Here is a 22647-nt window from a genome sequence, read left to right as displayed (position 1 = left end):
TGATTTTGGTAAAGAATTCTTAGAAAAGAAACATATGGTTCAGCATCAGTTCGCCTTTTGGGGAGACCAACTTCTATGTACAATTATTCTTTTAAACATACATAGCTAATGCACAAAAAGTTAAAAGTGAGATCAAGGAATATAAGCAGCAGTAACCATAAAGGCTTAGAACTAGTGACACTGAATTCTTTATTAAAAAAAATTTCAACACACAGTACTTCCTTCTTCGCTTCTATTTTTAGGAAGAAGTTTGAACAAGTTTTCAATACCCCAATTCTCAAAATCAATAGGTTTAAAAAAAAAAGACTTGATAACTAGATACAAGTAATATGTGGTTACATGCCATTTTTTGTATTACTCATTGTCAACTCATCTTCGATCTAATTAGGGAACAATGAAAGCAATTCTTACATTTTTAGAATCTGAAGATATTATTATCCACTACAGGAATCTAATATTTTTGCATACACTTAAAATTTTAGGAGGAAAAAATGTAATTTCATTATTCTAAGTTGCTTTATACCAAATCTTTATAGCTACTTAAAATTAGAAAAAGATCAAGGATTAAGATCTTTCTCCAGATGAACTGCTGACTATATAGAAAGGTTACTTTTAAGAGTTTCTTCTAGGCATTAAAAATGCTTTATTTCCCGACTTGTTAAAAGAAGGATATCACACATTACAAGTCCTTCAGCGGCAAATATTAAATTCTTCTTAGAACATCATAAATATTATCTAAAAAATGTATAATCTTAAAAAAATGGAAAAATCATGTCTTTTTAAGATCTGTAGTATTAACGCCTGACATTATTTTTGGAGAAAGGGTACCAAGTTAGTTATCTGCGCATGCAAAACAAGGAGCTGAAAGTGTCACCGTTCTAACAAGAATTTGGCAAATCAAAGAAATGGCCTCAAAATAAATAAATAAATACGTAAAAAGGAAAAAGTATATACTGTCTAAATATGAATGTGTAATTCTGTCGGCCTACGGAGTTGATCGCCCTAAGAGGAACGAGGGCGGAGGGAAGCAGCATATTCCCTATATGTACATCTTCTTGGATCTGGCTCTCAACAACACACTGTGGAGAAATAATTCTTATTATTATAGATGAGTAATTGCCCTCTCCATAGAGCCATGACTTAGGTAAACGTCTTGTCTCCTAATAATGTAATTTACATTCAAAATTAATGTAATAGTTAAATCTGAGTGCAAAGGTGTTTTCAATGATTACTAACAGTTCAAGAGGTAATGAGTCAGGGTGTCATCTGCTTGCAAACTCCATGATTGGTGCTTCTCTGTTTTAGGCTACTCCATTTTGATTTCTTCTCTTTAAATCACAAAATGCACTAATGTTATTTGGTTTTTCTTAACTTTAACTGAATTTTATTTTATGGTAGCTCTCTGTATAGAGAAAGAGGTATGTTAAAACACTTTTACTAATATTAAAACCTCAACTGTGGCTACGTAGGTCTTAGCAATCTATAGTATAGCATTATTAGTCTTTGACCAGGTATATGAATTCCTTTGGTGAATAAATACCACAGGTCATTTCTCTACAAAAAGGATTTTAGTTAGAGGGAAAACAGGATGAAGAGATTCTTAGCCCCTCCCCCACCACCCCCAAGAATGGATCAAGTCAATCAGCAGTTTAGAGCAGTTATGTAAAATACAAAAAATACAATTTATAACTGTAGTTTTCATATTAAAAAGGAGTTAAAAACTAAGCGTCGTTCAAAAACTCCCCTTCCCCCCTTGGTTAAATAGGCCAATTAATAAGATAGGAACTACTGAGAATTCACATGCATGTCTAGTCAAGATAGAGCAGGAAGGTTTTAAATGGGGCTGGGAGATAGTTCAAAGGGCTGCAGTATAATATGCTTTCCATGGAGGCGCCCTGGGTTTAATCCCTGACGACTGCACGGTCCCAGAGCATCATACCAGGAGCAGCCCTTGAACACTGCCAGGAGTGGCTTTCCCCAACCCACCCCCCAAAAAAAAACAAAAATGTTTTTTCATTTTCAAAAGTGGTACATACTAAACTAGTACTATAAACAGCGTCCACAATTTGGTGGCTGGCCACGGTTTTAATTTTTTTCAAGTTATTTCTATAGCAGACATATTTTTGAAGTCTACCCACCCCTGAGTTCAGCGATTATTCTTTGAGTGTAAAATTATATGCCCTTAATTAACAACATGTAAAAAGCTACAAAATATTATCTATACAGAGATTAAAAACAATCTTTAAAATATTTTTTGCCGATTACTGATTCAATAATTTTGTTGGGGTACATATTTCACAATTTTCAGTCAACTGGCTTTTATTCTTAAGCCCATAATGATTCTTATAGTCATTGGAGGATGTCAAAAAGAGTGCAACAGGTATTAATAAAAATAACATTGTAGTATAAACAGATTTTGCATATGTGAAAAGGTAATTTATAAAATATATTAAGCACTTTTTAAAAAGATAATCTAGTTGTAACATCAACTGCCGTGGTACTGAGAATTGGACTTTTCAACAGTATCTTTCTATAGGAAAAAATGTTATCGAGCTGTAAGTCAAGTCTTTTAACTAGCTAAACAAATCCCGTCAGAAAAAAATTGTATGGCTATGTGAGACAAGTAAGCAAACATACCATTTTATAGTGTACTTTTGCCTAAATTTTAAAATAAAAATGTCCACACTCTTTTTTTTTTTTAAAACATTAAGCCTCTGTCAAAAATGTATTTCTTACTTTAGGATACAGGATAGAAGGACAAGATGATACAAGTAAAGAAATTTACAAGAAAAAACGTGACAAAAGTTTTCAATTAAAGTATAACATTCAAACTTGACTTAAAACATAACAAAGGAAAGAAAATAGCAAACAAAAATGTTTATGGATTTCCAAACATAAATAAATGAAATAGTGTTTAGGCAGTAGGGCTCATGCTGATGGCTAGCAGGAAGTATAACAGAGTGTACTCTACTTGGAAAAACTGTTAATGTACAAATAACAAGCCCAATTGTGGGCTGCAGCAGTTTATTCATCACTGCCATTTTTCTTACTTCCAAAATAAAGCCTTGATTAAATCATTCATACCCTATATTACTCATACCTTTACTTCAGAAATCGAGGATTTAATTATATACAACAAATGAATTTATTTTTCACCATAGGGATAACATATTGTACCTCTCTGCCAATGTCACTTGAAAACCTTCCATGTCAAAACAATTTGACAGCAGATATAAACAATTCAATAAATACGCAATGATCTTTCATTACAGTCCTTTAAAGATGCATGTTACTTCATGCTGTTAACCTTAGGATCACAGTGCATAGAATCCAAATACAAAGAGTTGGGGTAACTTTCAGAGAAATGTTGGATCCCACACTTTATTTATAATCCCATTATAACCGTAAGTTCATTTCATAGGCCCTATCATGCATTAATCATTGGGTGGCAGGAGTTAATGAAAATTTTTCCTGTTATTACGTCCATTGCCGGCAATGAACGTCCCAAAACCACCAAGGAAGTCATTGTTATTATTGCACAATACATGAGGACCTGGAACTTTTCCAAACGCTTACAAAAATAAAAATAAAAAATGGAATTATATTTGACATTTCCTGACACCTGCATTAATACTGTATGACTAATAAAAGCATGTCAGTTGCCTGGATTGAACCAGCGATCAACATGCGCCCAGAATGCACACGAGTAAAAATGCAGTAAAAGGAAGTAGTCTTCATTGCCTATAGGTCACTTCCAGTCAAAGGTTAAAGTTCAAAGACTGAATGATCAAAGTGCTCATTTTCTCAGTAGGACTATCTTCTGCTAGGAGGATGATAACAGTGGCATCAACAAGTATCATCTTTAAGAAAAAAAGAGAGAGAAAAGTAATTAAGTCATGTCTGTATAAGTACAATGAATTTAACCAAGAAATAATTTAAAGTACTAAGAGACTTTACATGTTCCTAAGAATAAAAAATTCAATTTTTGTTTAACTACAGAGCAATGAATCACATGCTATTCTTTTGGAAACCCAGTAGGTCACACAAATCTGAGATTACTGGTTCACTTAAAGCAGTAAGTTAATAGATGGTTTTAATATAGTCAGGACTTATCAATCGTACTATCGTTTTCATGGACAACAATTTAAAACCGTATCGAGACAGGAACTTAATGCTTGATCTTCACACAAAGTTACTGAACATACTTAAAATAACAGAATCCTAACTACAGCTGATAAAAATTTATGAGTGATTACAATCTCCCAAATAGAAATTCATGATCATTATTATTAGTTTGTTTAGAAAATATGTTTTCTAGCAAATACAGATATATCTATGCAAAGTAGACTAAAAAATTTTATATTTAGCATTATCACCTGATAGTGTGAACACATTATATTTACATAAAACATAATTTTTGAAATTTCAGACTTAACACAAAACTTACTTCACAAATCCTATCTGAGAAATTTATTTTGAGCACTAATCCTTCAGAAAGAAGTAAAACCAGTGGCACCTAAAGTTGTAAAAGTACCCAAAAAGAAAATTCTGAAGATGACCAAAATGTTTTACAAGTCATTTCATTAAGATTATATAAACACAATACTCTCATTCATAAAAATTCAATGAGAGCTAAAAACAGTAAATCTGACTTCTAGTTGAATAATCTATTAATTCTTTTGTATGTTTTTGGGCCACACCCAGCAGTGCACAGGGCTTATTTATAGTGCTGTGCTCAGGGATCACTGCTGGTCATGCTCAGGAGATCACATGGGGTACAAGGAACTGATCCTGGATTGGCTGCACCGCCCAGTAATTCATAATTCACTACCTTATGTTACAACCAAAAATATGAAATGAATTTACCTTAAAAACACATCTAATTCATTAGAATAAGCTTAGTTACTCTGCTTATTTGTTGTGGGTATTGGGCCACATCTGGCAGTGCTCAGGGCTCAACTCTGGCTCTTTGCTCAGGGATAATAACTCCTGGCAGTTGCTGGGAAATCATATGCAGTGCTGGGATTTGAACTGGGGTTGGCCACATGCAAGGCAAGCACTTTAATCCCTGTTCTACCTCTCAGGACCACAGACTAAGTTTGAAAAATGAATAGCTCGAAGAAAATGAGCAGAGATGGAGCACTTGCATTACATGCAGGAGTCCCAGATTTGATTCCAGCATCATGTGGTCCCCTGAGCCCTCCGAGGGGATACCCTAGGCGCTGGACTGGAAGTAGTCCCTAAGCAGGGCCAAGGGTGTGTCTCCTGTGTGTCCTCAGCTTCTGCATAATCCCTTCCTCCCCAAAAATATCTCACAAAAAAAAACATGAGTACTTTATATTCTCCAACTGCCACCTAAAAGTATGTTTCTAAGGGCTGGAGCAATACCACAGCAGGTAGGGCATTTGCCTTGCACGTGACAGACCCGGGTTCGATTCCCAGCATTCCATATGGTCCCCCGAGCACCGCCAGGGGTAATTCCTGAGTGCATGAGCCAGAAGTAATCCCTATGCATGCTGGGTGTGACCCCCCCCCAAAAAAAGTATGTTTCTATGCTGGGGTGATATAAGTCAGTGGAAGACTTCATGCACGGTATGCAATGAAGCCCTGGATTTGATCCCCAGCAAAAAGAAACACATAAACATGCCTGCATACACACATGCATACCCTATTTCTTATCTAAATTACTATGGAATTTAAATTTTAAAAAATGTATGTCATGGATGCAGAACACAGTTATGAATATAAAAAGGGGGGCTGGAGCAGTAATATAGCAGAGAGGATATTTGTGTTGCATGGAGCTGACCAGGGTTTGATCACTGGCATCCTATAGGTTCCCTGAGTACTGCCAGGAGTGACTCCTGAGCACAGAGCCTGGAGTAAGCCCTCAGTACAGCTGGACGTGGCTGTGTGTGTGTGTGCGCGCATGTGTGTGTGTATGTATGTATGTGTGTGTGTGTGTGTATATAATATGTATAATTCCTTAAACTAGAACTTCACAGGACCTAGGAATGTGGCTCTGTGGGAGAACACCTGTCTTGCAGAAGTGAAAGTAATTTTGATCCCTGGCACCACCCATATATTACTATGATTCTTGGTGGTCCAAGTGTGCAAGTCCCAACAAGCACCTCAACCAAACACTGCAACAACAAGAGAAGGTTGGATAGAACTATCACTTTTAAATGGACTGTTATAATCCTAGGGTCCTTGAAATTAAAACTAAAAACTAAAACTATTCATGGTTAAATCAGAAAAAAAGAGCTGGATAGTACAGAAGGAAGAAGGAAAGGAAGATGATGATAGGTAAGTGGAAAAGAAGTGGGCTGTCACCTTCAAGAACAAGAAAAAAATAAACTTGATATCCAGGTTTTTCTCTCAAAAGTTTAAGGAATTCAAAGTTTTTCTTGGATGAACTGAACTAAAAAAACTACAGCCAACAGAATTTAAAATATGTACTTATTTACTTTGATTTGTGATCCACACCCAGTGATGCTCAGTGGTCACTTCTGGCGGTAGTCGGGGGACCAGATGGGATGCATGGGATCAAACACGGGACGGCTGCTAGCAAGGCAAAAGTCCTGCCCGCTGTACTATTGCTCTGGCCCCATTATATCCAGACAAAAATAAACAACAAAACTGTGAAAGTAATCAAAGTTGGAACTCATGGGGCTGGAGCAATAGCACAGCGGGTAGGGCTTTTGCCTTGCACACGGCCGACCCAGGTTCAATTCCCAACACCCCATATGGTGCCCAAGCACTGCCAGGAGTAATTCCTGAGTACAAAGACAGGAGTAACCCCTGTGCATCACTGGGTGTGACCCAAAAAAAGCAAAAAAAAAAAAAAGTTGGAATTCATCAGGCATTTTATCCCCCATGGCATAAATAACATGGGGGAAACTGAAAGAAGAAGAATGTGCTTTTGGAAGACACAGTAACAACAAAGTCTCCAATGGAGACGTTACTGGAACCTTAATATGTAGGTACAAAAACAAAGGTGCCCTCTTGGCCAGGGAGGTGACTCCCATATGCCTTTTGATAAGGAAGCCTGGTTCGGCCTGTCCTGGTGCTGCACGGCCCTCAGAGTGCCACCAGGTGGCCTCAAGCTGTCTGTTCTCTACAAAGGTTTGTAAGTACCACCGGAAATTACAGTTACAAAGCAAGAAGAAAAGGAGTTCACTAATACCAATGTGAGACAATTATACATTCCTATCATTATCCTACAGAAAACAATACACCTGAATGGAACCTCAATGCAGTCTAGTTTGGCAAAACTAAAACAACAACTAAACTGTTCTCCAAAGATTGCAAACATGAATTTCTTTTTATTTTTTGAACACGGCCAGAGGTGCCCTAAAAACAAACACAACATCTAAATATTATGCCAGTTTACTTGCAATAAACCTAGTTTTCTAGAGTCTATACTTAACAGCAGCCTTACAAAAGTTACAACCATTCAATTCTCTATCACCTTGAGGAAAATATTTGGGAAGTACAAATCTATAATCCAACTGTGGGAAGCAATCCTTGATGAAACTATGCTGCAAATGCTGACATTAATCCCGGGCAACAAATTGGTACTAAGGAATTTCAGTTGGATACCTCACTGAAATATTACAATCTCATAGAGAATGCATCTTTTTCAAGAGCTATTCTCTGATTTCGAGGCCTAACTTATTTGTGCACTAAACTGAATGTATTCAATCAATTGCTGGGTGAAAACTTTGTAGTCTGAAGTCACAAGTAAAATTCCTTCTGTCATTTTGTATGCTGAGATGAACGATATATACAAATACCTGTTTTAGTTCTGTCTCTTTATTACTTGATTCTCTCTGCTCAATTGATTTTTCAAACCATAGAATTGGAGCCAGAGCAATAGTCCAGTTCCTGGCATCCCATATGGTCCCCCAAGCACCGCCAGGAGTAATTCCTGAGTGCAGAGCCAGGAGCAACCCCTGAACATCACTAGGTGTGACCCCAAAAGCAAAAACAAACAAAAACCCCTATAGAATCTTGCATTAATTGGAAACCCAAAAAATTTGTATTCCAGTGCAAGTATGACTATATTTCCTTAGCTGTGTAGAAAACTCTTATGAAAAGTGTTTCAAAAAACATAACATCCAATTTCAATTAATAATAATACATTAAGAGATAGAGAAAAATCTTACAGAATCTTTAAAAAAATCTAAATAATATACTGAAGTATAGTATACATAAAGACAACAACAGTATCTAGTGACTGGTTAACTTTTCAAAGTACAATAAGCAATACTGTGGAAGAAATCACAAATTTCAGGTGAGAAATTTTCACCCCCTCCCATCCCTCATCCCAGATACCCAGCACTGGTACTTCACAGCTCAGTTTTGGTATGTCACCCAAATCCTTGCTTTCTATACCAGAGATGAACGTAATTTCAGATGTGTTATTTTTAATAAAGTGCTTCAATCCTGCACCCAGAAAACACCTTAGAAAATACAAAAGTATCACTCGCCTAATAACCTTTCCTGGGGATCTGATGACACCTAACAAAAACTGACCCACATTAACCCAAATATAGTGATTAGCACCGCATATAACTGTGACTCTTGATTTCTAAAACCTCAATTAGTCTTCCAAAAGTAAAATGTTGAGTATTTCAGGGAGTTCACTTAGGTCCAAGTCTTTTTCACTACTAGTCTACGATCTTTTTATTTTACTTAGTAGATGACATCAGGACAATGGCCTTTTCTTATAATCCTTTTAGAATGAGATGATGCCAAAAAAAGAATCTGTATTTCTCGGTAGGAACACAATTAATGAAAAAAAGAATGGAACCAATGCAAATAAACAGAAAAATGTTAAGTTGACATCTAGAAGAAAATGAAACAAAGCCAAAGTGTTTTACTTCATGGGCATAATTATCTTCTTGTTATGCTTTTCTAAATTCAACTCTAGTGCCAAGGTGGGCTGTTTTTCACTTTGCCTACAATTGATACTCACCTGAGTTCTGGCGCGCGCACGGGCACACACACACACACACACACACACACACACGCGCACACACACACACACACACACACACACACACACAACAAAAAAAAAGAAAGAAAAAAAAAGAAAAGAAAAAGACAACACATATTATACAGCTAAAATGCTGTTTAAAGGTGCAGGAAAAGTTACGTGGGCGTGAAAATGGAAATGCCCCCAGTGATGCCACTGAACCACATCCTTGGGGGCCCATTCTACCTTTTGGGAAGGCGGGGGCGTGGCTTATGGTTTGGTGCCTAAAGGTCACTTCTGCTGATGCTATGGGAACTTGGAAAATGAAGGGGGAGAGCCAGGATCAAACCAAAGGCGCCCAAATATAAATCATGTGCTCCTACCCTTTACGGCATATCCCTGGTCCCCAAGCCCTCATCTACTTTTAAAATAGTAGATACATTATAACTCTCAAGCATAACTCATTATTCTTCTTCCTTGATTTCTATGAAGCTCATTCGTGAGACAAATATGTCCATTGAAGGGGGATAAAAAAAGAGAGGCATGATTCAGAAATGCAGAATTCAAGCATGCGTAGAAAGCAAAGAGATAAAAATTGGTTCCAGGGACTGGAGTGATAATACAGCAGGAGGATAGGCCTTTCATGCAGCTGACCCAAGTTCCATTCCTGGCAGCCCGCACGGTCCCCTGATACCCCACATAAGTGATCCCTGGACACAGTGCAGGGAAGAGAGCTGAGCACCACCAAGCATGGCCCAAAATTTAAAAAAAAAAAAAAAAAAAAAAAAAAAAAAAAAAAGGAACCTGTAAGTCAATGACCTAGGTTGCTTTAAAAAAATTATCTGTGATGAAAAGAACATTATTTTTATCTGACAGGAAGCTAGAAAGTCATGAATTAGAATTTACTGACTCTTAAAACTGGTAAAGGGCCAGGAAGATTGATCAAAGGACTAGAGGGCCTGCTCTGCATGCAGGAACCTTGGGCTCAAGTCCTGGCACCTCTTGGTCTCCTTGAACGCTGCTGGTGCAACTGGGAGCCGAAAAACAAAACAAGCTACTGTCTGGGCCAGGAACGTTGCTCAGTGGTAAGGTTTATGCTTTGAGCATATCTCTGGGCCCAAAACGGATTCCTTACAGGACTAACTTGCTGTAGCTGTTCTTAAACAAAAGAAAAAAAAGAAAAGAAAAAACAAAAGAAAATCCTATCATTTCTTCACCATCTTCACAATTTTTCTCATAGCTATTGCTAGAAATTTTGCCATCACTTCTTTTAGGTCATCTGTATTTCCCATAAACACCTCAATATTCACATTTCAATAATTCTTAGGAATAGCACTGTTTTAGTGCTTTCGAAATTGTAACTGCTGAAATAATGCCAATGTATTGTCTTTAGTAATCTTTTATCTCAACACTTAAAAAACTCAATTATATTTTGGGTGACTTTTTTTGCTATCATCCCATTTTTTTTCTTTTTGGACCATACCCAGTGATGCTCGGGTTTTACTGCTGGCTCTGAGCTCTGGGATCACTCTTGGCAGGGCTCAGAGGACCATATGGGATACTGGGGATAGAATGGGTCATCCACATGCAGGGCAAGTGCCCTACCTACTGAGGTCCCAGGATTTTTGCTTTTACTCTTTATTTTTCTCCCATTTTTCTATAGTGTTGCAGGGATTATCGGTCACACAAGCACCTGGCTGTTGTGTTTAATAGGGGTTACTGCCTGCTGTGTACTCTTGCATCTATCTTTGTTGTGGAGCTTGTCAGAGGCTGTATGTTTTAGGTGTGGTGCTGGGTATCACACACTGCAGAATTGTACTCTGCAAATGCAGATGCATCGCTGAGCTATTCCTCTGAGTCCCCTGAAATTAAGTTTTAATCGATTTATTTTTTGGCTTTGAGGGCTACATCAGGAGGGCTAACTTCTGTCTGTGTTCAGGGATCACTCTTGGCAGGGCTCAGGAGATCATATGGGACGCTGGGGATCGAACCCTGAGTCAGCCAAGTGCAAGGCAAGTGCCTCACCCACTGAACTATCTCACCAGACCCTCAAAAACTGGACTCATAAAAATGGACTCAAATTAAATGGAGGTAACAGAAGGCTTACACTCAATAGAAAGGTATGGAGGAAACGCAAAAGTCCTGTAAATGAATTTTGTCAGTTTAATATCTTAGAACTACTTTTTTTTTTTTTGCTTTTTGGGTCACACCAGGCGATGCAAGGCAAATGCCCTACCTGCTACACTATCGATCCAGCCCCATAGGAAAATGTTTTTTAAGAGAAAAAATATCTTTTATATTAAACCACAGGGTTTACTAGCCTTTATTTACTCAGTTCAAAAACCACACTGAGGAACAGAAAGTTTCTGAAAGACCTCTTTGGAGAAACAAAAAGGTCCATTTGAAGAGATGATAGCAGGTTTGGGGGCTGGAGAAATAGCATGAGATTTAAGGAACTGATCTTGCACACGAGGGACACCAAGTACGTTGTACTGATTCCCAGCACCGCATGGTGGTCACCACCTCCACCTCCTCACTCCCATTTGATCCCTGACTCCACCCAACCTCACCACATGTGTGGCCCAAAAACCAAATAAAGATACTAGCAGTTTTCAACCATAAAGACTACCACCAACCTCCCAACTAGAAATGTAAAATTGAGTACTGTACCCACAGAGCAGAATCTCAAAATTATTTTAGGATTTTACCGTAATTTTTTTTTCTTACTTCTATATTAATAGATTGTAGCACTGTCCTCCCGTTCTCAAATGGGCTGGAGCGATAGCATAACGGGTAGGGAGTTTACCTTTCATGCCACCGACCTGGCGATTCCCCCGCCCCGCTCAGAGAGCCTGGCAAGCTACCAAGAGTATCTCACTTGCATGGCAAAGCCTGGAAAGTTCCCTGTGGCATATTCAATTTGCCAAACATAGTAACAACAAGTCTCACGATGGAGACGTTACTGGGCCTGCTCGAGAAAATCAATGAACAACGGGAGGACAGTGCTATAGTGCTACTATTAGAATAAAAAACGAGTTTTATAGTATGAGACATCATGGGATATCTCTAACAACTGGAGTCCTTCTCCACTCTCTACACACACACTCTCCCCCCCCCCCCCAGATTCCACCTGGAGTCCTTCTCCACTCTCTACACACACACTTTCTCTCTCTCTCTCTCTCTCTCTCTCTCTCTCTCTCTCTCTCTCTCTCTCTCTCACTCTCTCTCTTCCCCCAAATGGGAAAAAATAAAAGAAGGAAAAATAAAAGCATTCATTCTATTGGCTGATCTCAAGTGATACTGTACTGGCTAACGTCTCTCTCTCTCCTGGATTCCACCTGGAGTCCTTCTCCACTCTCTACACATACACACACCCCACCACGATCGATTCCTTCTCAATTCTCTACACACACACACACACACTCACACAGACACATACACACATCACCTGAACTAAGTAAGTACACAGAGCACAAAAGCTCCTAGTTCTAATGACAGATTTTCCAAAAGCTAACAGCTACTTTTCTTGTTACCCACTGATAGTTATTGAACTGTGGGAAGTCAGTAGCTCTAATATGATGTCACTTTTTTTTTTAGTAATAAATCAGCAACTCACAAGTTTTCAGCTTTTATTTATGATAACTGTGATTTTATCTGCCCCCATGAAAATCTAGTTTAGGTTATAAAATATTATGAAGAATCTTTTCCATATCATCTAAAGACATTATTTATCTTCTCCTTTTCTCCCTAGGCAGAAAATCTTTCAAATCCAAATGCCAAACAGTTATTAACCTAAAATAAAACTGCTTACCATGATACCACCATTTTGTTTTCTTTGGATTCTTGTTACATGTTCGAACATAAAAAGAATTATCTGGTGGTCGTCTCTGAAACAAACAAAAAAGTTTATATAAATAAGCTGTAAAATAGAAAAACAGTTGAGGTATTAATAAATAAAAGCACTAACAAAATCATTCTGGAATGCATAGCAACCAACAGAAACACCTTGCACTTTACCATTAAAAATACTGTAATAATATTCCAGGAAATATTAACACTGAAATTGTTAATAAACAGGAGGGTGGGATGTGGTGATGAGAAAGGTTCCAGTAGACTATACTAAAGAATGACTTTCAACCAAAGTGGCCGTATTAGATTGTGAGAAATTTTGATTCATTGATCTTCTTCGAAACAACTACTTCCGTGGCCCAATGAAAACAGTAGCAATAGGCCAGAAACAGCTCAGTGCTAAGTGCAAGTTTTGCACGTACAAGGGCCAGATTTAATCCCTGGTATCAAATACTCTCCAGCACTGAACTAGGGAATCACCCCCGAGCATCACTGGGTATGGTTTGAACTTCCTCCTGTCCACAAAAAAGTAAGCCTTGTAGTTTACCTACAAGGTTAAAAACAAAAAAAGGCAACTAATAAACTTGCACAAAAGATTAATGTCTGAGTATTACCAAGAACAGATCAAAGGACTCAGTTTCCAAACAATGCATGAGTAAGAAGTGGAGAAGCTGGGATCACAGAGACAGTGTAAGTACAAGGGTTAAGGCGCTTGCCTTGCAACCAGCTGACTCCATCTACTTCAATCCCCAGTACAGCCAATAGCAGAGCCAGGAGTAAGCCTGAGCACTGCCGGGTGTGACCCAAATAAAACAAAAAAAACAAAACAAAAAGCAACTTCGGGCAGCTGTATTAAGATGAGGACAAGCACAACCCAGTATAGTTAAGAATACCTGCAAAATAAATAAATAAATAAATAAATAAGGATTCAACTTCTATTACCATAGAAAATAATTTCATAAAAATTTTGTAAGTGAGGCTGGAGCAATAGCACAGCGGGTAGGGCATTTGCCTTGCATGCGGCCAAACTGGGTTTGATTCCCAGCATCCCATATGGTACCCCAAGCACCGCTGAGAGTGATTTCTGAGTGTAGAGCCAGGAGTAACCCCTGAGCATAGCCGGGTGTAACCCAAAAACAAAACAAAAGACAAAAAAAAATTTGTAAGTATATTTATAAGACCCCAAATGGGAAAAAATAAAAGAAGGAAAAATAAAAGCATTCATTCTATTGGCTGATCTCAAGTGATACTGTATTGGCTAACGTCAAGAGTCAAGGGACATGTGGTCCCTTTAAGCACCACCAGGAGTGACCCTTAATCTCAGAGTAGGTAATTCCCCCCACAAACAAACAAACAAACAAACCAAACACATAAAGTAAAACTTAAAGAACCATGTTCACCAGAGAATAAAACTGACCTTTTTAATTTAAGGGCTTCAGGTGAACATTTATTTTGGTTTTGGGGGTCACACTCAGCTGAGCTTGGGGCTTACCATACTCAGGGATCACTCCTGGAGGGCTTACAGACCACATCAGGTGCTGGGGATCAGACCTAGCAAGTGCCTTACCTGCGATCACTATCACTCTGGCCCCTCAGATGAACATTTAGAAAACTTTAAAGTTCACATGGAGGTGGGGAGATAGTACAGTGGGTAAGACTCTTGCCTTGCAATCACCTGACCCGGGTTCTATGGTCCCCAAGTGGTCCCCGACCAGTGCTAGGAATAACTCCTGAGCATTGCCAGTGTGACCCGAAAAGTTGAAAATCAAACAAAAAACCAAAGGCAAACTTTGGGGTCATGGATGTTGCTCGATGATAATTAATGTATGCCTTATAAATGCGAGCTTTCCCCCTGCCACTGCCAGGCTGTGGGAGGCGTGGGTGCTTTCAAGACTGGGTTCCATCCATCAACCACCACCACAGCCTGGGAGGGCACTGCAGCTGGAGTGCAATGGACATTGATACTGCATGACAGGAGATGCTGAAGGCTGCTGCCACACACGATGGCTTAGCACAAGGAATCCATATAGCTGCCAAAGTCTCAAACACCAATCCCATCTTGGTGTGCTCGCATCCAACTGTGAAAAGCCCATGTATGTCAAGTTGGCGGTGGCCCTTTGAGCTAAACCCCAGATCAACCTGACTGAGACCGATGACAAGAAATTAAGGAAATAGTTCAGCCTCTATAAAACTAACAGCAAGTGGAAAACCCTATTAAAGTGGAAGTCTGCAGTCATGGCTTATTTAAGAACCATGGCAAAGATTACAAGCCAAAGATTGCCATTGAGGAATATTTTAAATATAACAAGAGTTTTGGCTCTTAGAAAAATAATTGAAAAATAAATTAAAATATGTAATGTCCTAGGCTCAACCTTTGGAACACATACCACCAGACGCACCCCCCAACCCAATTTTTTAAAAAATTCTTAAATTTGGAGCTAGAACCCCTCAATGCCAAATTAAAATTGCTCTTCATCTTAATACCCTAGTCTAAATGCATAGTAAAAATAGCATGGTAAACACCTAATAAATGTGCTGAATATTTTATTTCATGAACTAATGATGTCATAATTCTGAGTTTCAGATTATGATCTTGGTTAAATATAATACAACTCAAAGTAATATATAGTAATAAATTATCAATAATTTAAATGGAACGATTAGCCATACATCAAGTATGCAAGAAATACTAATAACTGACAATTAAAATGTGCAAAAATGATAATGATTAGAAAAGGATGAAAGAAGTAAAGAATATGCCCATCTCCTTGTTTTTCTGCTTTATTTTGCTTTTGGGGAACAATATCCAGTTGTGTTGGGGAAACCATGAAGTGTAGGAGAACATAATCCAGTTTCTCTACGTAAAGCATGTACTTAGCTCATCACTCTATCTTGCCAGCATCATCATTATGTTTTATAATGCAAAGGTAAAGGTAAAGGTAAAGGCCCTCCCGTTGATCGTCGATTTGCTCGAGCGGGCCCAGTAACGTCTCCATTGGAGACTTTGTTGTTACTGTGTCTGGCATATCGAATACTCTCGGTAGCTTGCCGGGCTCTCCGAGAGGGGCGGAGGAATCGAACTCGGGTCGGCCATGTTGGCTGCGTGTAAGGCGAACGCCCTACCCGCTGTGCTATCGCTCCAGCCCTTGCATTTAAAAGTAAACAAGAGCTATTAAGTATTAACCCCATGCATGACATGTGTTAAATCCTCTGCTTATTAAATTGGGGTAGAGATACGGCAGAAGATAAAAATTTGGAAGCTGTAAATAAGAGTTATTTCCAGGGCTTGGAGTGATACACAAAGGATACGGCGTTTGCATGCAGCTGACCTAGGTTCAATTCCTGGCATCTCATATGGTCCCCCGAGCACTGCCAGGAGTAATTCCTGAGTGCAGAGCCAGGAGTAACCCCTGGGCATCACCAGGTGTGATCCAAAAAGCAAAAAAAAAAAAAAAAAAAAAAAAAAAAAAAGTTATTTCCAGAATCCTTGGGTCTACTAACAAAAAGACTTAAGTGTGCCTCAAAATGCCACTGGGGGGGGGGGGTGGGGGGGTGGGGGGGGGGCAGAGATAGTATAGTGGGTAGGGCACTTGCCTTGCACGCAGCCATTTGATCCCCATTATGCCATGGTTACCTGAGCACTGCCACGATTAATTCCTGAGTGCAGAGCCAGGGGTAAGCCCTGAGCATCATCATTAATGGCCCAACCCCCTCACTTCCCATCTCAAAAACAAACAAAAAAACAAACAAAAAAAACCCACAAAAAAACAAAACAGAACAAAACAAAACAAAAACCAACCCAGGTATATAGTGGGCTGGAGTGCATTGCTCTGCATGCTGGAAACCTGGGCCTGACCCCCGGCACAGCACGGCTCTCTGAGCATGGGCAGGGGCAGACCGCCAAGCACTGAGTCAGGAATAGCTAGCTCCTGAGCACTACTGAGGATGAGCCCCACAATTACAAATGAAAACTGATTCTAACATTACATAGTACATACACTTATTGAAATCTGTTCCAAGATGATGGTCCACATTAGCTTAGTGCTCAGGGATCCATGATGAAACCTGGTGCCAGGAATCACACTAGAAGTGTCTGAAAGCGGCTGCATGCAGGCTCAGAGCCTTACCTCCTGTACTCTCTCTCCGGCCCCAGAGGTCCTCTTTCTGCATGTTTACTTTGGGTCTCCCCAGCAGTGCTAAGGGGGCCCCTGCGTGATATTCGATCTTTAGTTTGGTGCTGTTCGAGACACCAGGCAGTGCTAGAGCAAACCCAGGGCACCTCCAAAAGACGTGCTCTCCGGGCCTTCAGCTGCCTCCCTAGTCCCTTTCTGCACATTTAATTTTCCTAAGTGAGCTACATGTCCTTTTATCCCCCCCTTCCAGTTTTGAAGCACACCCATGGTTACTCAGGTGCTATTCTTGGCTCTGTATTCAGGGCATCATATGTGATGCCAGGGATTCAAACCAGGGTGAGACGCGTGCAAGTCGAATGCTTTCACTTCTGTACTATTTTACCAGCCCAGAACCATGTCTTTTAACTAATGGTGTACCACAGTGCAACAGTCAGTTATTTTCTTTCTGATATGATGCATAACTTGCATAGGAAGGGCACTCAATGCTGTAATTCTCACGTGTATTTGAACTTCCTTCTAAAATAACAAGAGCCAACACCAAGAGGCCTGAGTTCAGCTTTCAGATCTGCATAAAGTCTTCTTAGCAGAGCCAGGAATAAGCCCTGACCATTGCACCAGAAGTAGTCCCTGAGCACTGCATACTCTGGCCCTCGCATTAGACTACTGGCCTGGCTGATCTTCCCCCATTCTCCCCCAAAAACATTTAAAAAATTCTCTAGGCATTAATAAAAATAGGCTGCAGGAGCCGGAGTGTTAGCACAGTGGGGAGGGTATTTGCCTTGCAAGCAGCTAACCTAGGTTCAATCCCTGGCATCCCATATAGTCCCCCGAACACTGCAAGGAGTACTTCCTGAGTACAGAGACAAGAGTAACTCCTGAGCATCATGGTTGTGATCCAAAGATGCCCTAAAAATAAATAATTAAATAAATAAATAAATCACGGTCACGGTCCTCCCGCTGTTCATTGATTTGCTCGAGCAGGCCCAGTAATGTTTCCATTGTGAGACTTGTTGTTACTGTGTTTGGCATATCGAATACATCACGGGGAGCTTGCCAGGCTCTGCCGTGTGGGCGAGATACTCTCGGTAGCTTGCCGGGCTCTTCGAGAGGGGCGGAGGAATCGAACTCGGGTCGGCCATCTTGGCCGCTTGTAAGGCAAACGCCCTACCACTGTGCTATCACTCCAGCCCAAATAAATAAATAAATAAATAAGAAAGAAAAAAAGAAGGGCTGTAGAGATGGCTGTAGTGCAAAATTTCCAGGCAGGGATCCTGGGCTTCATCCTGGACACTGCATGTTCTATGGAGCACTGTCAGGAGTAAACCCTGAGCATAGAGGCAGGAGTATTATCTCCAGGTACAGCCTAAAGACAAAATTTTTTTAAATGATAGTTCAAGTTAGAGACCATGAATTTTAAAAATGACCTCATGCAGTCAAGTTCCCTAATCTCTGCCTCTTTTGGCTTGGGGGGTAGGGGGGAGGAGAGAAAATAGGGAGAAGGCCACATTAGGAAGTACTTAAGAGCTACTCCTGACAGTCGTGCAGTACTGGGAGTTGAGACCCAGGTGTCTGCAAGCAAAGCAGTGCTCTAGCCCTCTGAGCTCTCTCCTCAACTCAAAGCTCCCTAATTTGAAGAAAATGTTTCTTCTTTTAATAGACTGTAAAAGAAAGAGACATGTGGAGGAGAGAGAATTTAAACTGAAAAAAGACAGGGCTGAGCACATGTTCGATATGCAGGACGCCCTGGGTTCAATTCCTGGTGCCACACGGTCCCTCCATGCAGAGTTAGAAGAAACTGGAGTACAGCAGGGTATGGCCTCCCTGCCCAAAGCCCTGCAAGAAAAGGAAACAACAACAACAAACAAAAACCAAAAAACCAAAAACACCAACAGAAATAGCTTGAAATGTGGCCCAGTGGGAGAATGCCATGCATGTATGAGGTGCTGAGTCTGAACTTTGGTACAACAAACAGAAAATAAACTCTATAACCAGTGCTATATACTAACGCCTTCAGCAGAAGTAACTACAGGACCAGGAAAGCAGAGACTTTAAATACTTTCAAAGGAGAATCCTAAATTTAACTCAGGTGATTTTTCTTTCGGGTCACATAACCAGCCTTTATCAGACATCGAATTTGTGCACGAGTACTGAAGAGTAAGAAAAAAGTCCTTGGGGCTGGAATGATAGCACAGCGGGCAGGGTGCTTGCCGTGCACATGGCTGACTCGGGTTTGATTCCCAGCATCCCATATGTTCCCCTAAGCCAGGAGTAATTCCTGAATGCAGAGTCAAGAGTAACCCCTGTACATTGCCGGGTGTCTCCCAAAAAGAGAAGAAAAAAAAGTCCTTAAAATTATTATGGTATACTAGTTCTCGTCTGACCTAATGATTACAATAGGAAAGCTGTTCTAGAAATTCTCCCTGGAAGAAGCTGCTAAGATGGGCGATAACAGAGAGGAGGAAAAGGTAGGTACGATGCTTATTTCTAGGGCTTTGCACTGTGAAATCGATAAACAAGAAATCTTCAGATAATTTTACCCTGCACAGAAATAAAATTCACATTATTTTAAAACATCTGCAGAAACTTCTTGTTCAAGAAATATAAAACAGTAAGTCTGATTTTTGTTTGAAATAAAAGATTATCAAAATAATTTTCCAACTTAATACTTAAGACATTTTCGACAAGAAATTTTATAACAATCACTAAGAACTTCCTTAAACTAAATTATATATTAAAGTGATTTTCCTACCCAACTAAAGCAAGCAGTCATCAGGAATAATTCTGAAAAACTCCTACCTTTTCTTTGCAGCTGGAAAGCATGCTAATAATGCTAAGACAAACGGACTGGACTGAAAGCGCTGGGGACCAGTCTTCTGTTAGAATGGATAAACAGATATGACCATTGCTATAAACATGAGGATGAACAGGGATATTTTCACCAGTAAACATGACCTAAGAAAGAATGAAATTCCATTAGCACTCAAATATTCTACATTACCAAAAACTAAAATGTTCTCTACATAACTTTATATTTTAAAGAACAAACTGAGTACAAAGAAAATCACTGCCAGAAACAAAATAAACCGCTTGTTGTTATCCTCATTAATTCAGAAAATACTGGTTTCACTGTATAAATGACCACATAGTACTAAAAAAAGTCAACTACTTAATATTTCAGTTATTTAACAAATTTCCTTTAATAAATATTAAGTCATGTATTTTTACACTGATGACAGAAAACTGCTGGCATTTTTTAAATTCTACTACTCAACACACATAAATCCAATATGAATACATGTGTCACCCAAGGTGCTACAAGCAAAAGGAAATGATTGTTACATATTTCACTTCTTCTATACTAGTCATTATGATGGACACAAACGGCTATGCCAATCAGGGATTAACCTCGTGCCTCAACAAATAAAGGCTAAATGAGTCTCTCCATTACAGGACTTGCTATTTTTCTCCATTTCTATATAATTCTACACAATTCTTCATTTTTTCCTTTTTCCATCTTGCCTCTGCAGTGTTTTAAAAGGCACTAAGCCTATTATTTCTTTATTTTGCCTGAATAATTAAACATGGTTCTGAATAGTAGGGTTTCAAATCTAGATAGGAAAGTCAATTTGTATATCCCAAGGAAAATGCAAGCATGGTGGTCCAAAGTAGGCCCAAAATGTCTCATATGAAAGAATGTTCTTAAGTGTCACTTCATAAAAGTTGATATTAAAGTTAACCGACCAAGCTTTAAGTGAATTTTAAATTGCAGCACAAAGCATTACTTCAATTATTTTTCAGTAGTAATTTCCAATTCCTAACTCGGCCTTGAAAAAAAAATAACCTTAAAATTTTAGAAAATACATTCACTTATATAGATCCAGTTGACATAACAGGCCTTTCTAACATCTACCATATATAAACTAATAGTTCCCAAACCAGACTTAGATCATTTTTCTTAACCCAGCTAAAAACTATCTCACATACAAATGTACCAATATTTTAGTAAGAACACCTAACCTTAAGTTATAACAGAAATTGGTGAAATATATACCGCTCTAGGGACAGCCTTACCCAATCCCACACCCCTATTCAACAAAGCAAGAAACAGAACCAGTGAATTAAGTGTTACCCAGAGTAACACAGTAGTTGAATACACTAATATTTACAATTTAACAAAGCAGTCTTTCATAAGTAGTTCTCTAATATTTCAAGTATACGAACACATGGGATTCATTTTCGTGGCTGAAGCGAAAACAAGAAAGCAAAAGGAATTTCAAAGGAATGACTCCACTGCTGCATATGTTCTTCAGCTTTAGTCTTTGGAAATCCACCCTCCATTCCCACTAAAGTAGAGCTAACCATATCACTTAATCAGCAGTCTAAATCAAAGGAGGAAATGGACATTTAAGTTATTTGGAGGTATTTAAGTTGGTTCTGAAAACTTGAGGTTCTTTCTAAATTTCAAGACTTTAGCTTTATTTATTTTTCTTGGTTTGGGGGCCACACCCAAGCAATGCTCTTTGCTTTGTACTTCTGGCGGTGCTCGGGGGATCATATGGGCTATCAGGGATGGAACCCAGGTTGGCCAAGTACAAGGCAAACACCCTACCTAGTGTTCTATCGCTCAGGTCCCTCGAAGCTTTACTTCAAGCGGTTTTTTTTTTCTTTTTGGGTCACACCTGGCAAAGCACAGGAGTTACTCCTGGCTCTGCACTCAGGAATTACTCCTGGAAGTGCTCAGGGAACCATATGGGATGCTGGGAATCAAATCCGGGTCATCCGCATGCAAAGCAAACATCCTACCCGCTGTGCTATTGCTCCAGCCCCCTACTTTAAGAGTTTTAAATAAACTACTAAAATTACCCAAAACAGATCTGACAAAACAACTGAATACAATAAATGTGAACTTGCCAGGAACAAATAATAACTTTGCTAATTTATTTATTTTTTGGTTTTTGGACCACACCCAGCAGTGCTCGATGCCAGGAATAAAATTCAGGACTCAGGGATCCACAGGGCTCTAGTCCTTTGAGCTATCTCTCAGCCCTTCTTAATTTTAAAATAATTTATTCGAAGGAATTACACAGACTAAATAGCAAATAAAGAACTGCACACAATTCTGACTGCTTACACTGAATAAAATGCAACTGGTTTTTGTTTGTTTTGAGGCAACAACCAGAGATCCAAGGAGCACTACACAGTTCAGTGCACAGGGTCACTCCCGGGGTGCTCGGAGACCATGAGGTAAAAGGGATCAAACTCAGGGCTCCTGCATGTGACGCATGCATTTCAGCCCTTGGACTACAGTGCACTTTCAAATAATTAGAGATTTTTAAGAACAAACTATTGATGCAGGGAAAGCCACAATTTTAGGGAAAAAAGGACGCAAGGTTCAAGTCACAGGTAAGGGGCTAGAGTGATAATACAGAGGATAGGGGTGTTGTATTCGTGTATGCGTCCCACAAGGATTTGATCCCCAGTATCACATATGGTCCAAATTTCAAAACTTTAGCTTTATTTATTTTGAGTATCACCAAAAGTAATTCCTGAATGCAGAGCTAGGAGTAACCCCTGAGCATCACTGGATGTAACCCACAAAGCCAAAAAAAAAAAAAAAAACCCCAAACCCACCCAACAACAAAAATCACTGTTGGAATTGAGTCTGCCATAGAAGTAATCCTCAGATGA

At 39.3% G+C, this 22647-nt stretch overlaps 1 protein-coding gene across 1 annotated transcript in view; it reads right to left on the bottom strand.

The window, feature by feature from the left end:
* Nucleotides 1–1919: 1919 nt before the first annotated feature.
* UBE2W (ubiquitin conjugating enzyme E2 W) overlaps nucleotides 1920–22647 on the bottom strand; it is a 56940-nt gene continuing 36212 nt past the window's right edge. The window contains exons 4-6 of the mRNA XM_056113398.1: nucleotides 19756–19911; nucleotides 12789–12864; nucleotides 1920–3860 (exon numbers count right to left, since the gene is read on the bottom strand). Coding sequence (XP_055969373.1) covers nucleotides 3847–3860; nucleotides 12789–12864; nucleotides 19756–19911 — 246 coding nt within the window. The 3' untranslated portion in view covers nucleotides 1920–3846. The remainder of the gene's footprint in view (nucleotides 3861–12788; nucleotides 12865–19755; nucleotides 19912–22647) is intronic.

Source organism: Sorex fumeus, unplaced genomic scaffold (genome assembly GCF_029834395.1).
Source record: "Sorex fumeus unplaced genomic scaffold, SorFum_2.1 ptg000002l, whole genome shotgun sequence".
In the NCBI taxonomy this organism is placed as follows: Eukaryota; Metazoa; Chordata; class Mammalia; order Eulipotyphla; family Soricidae; genus Sorex; species Sorex fumeus.
The sequence above is the reverse complement of the archived record's forward strand: the minus strand, read 5'-3'. Positions and strand labels throughout refer to the sequence as shown.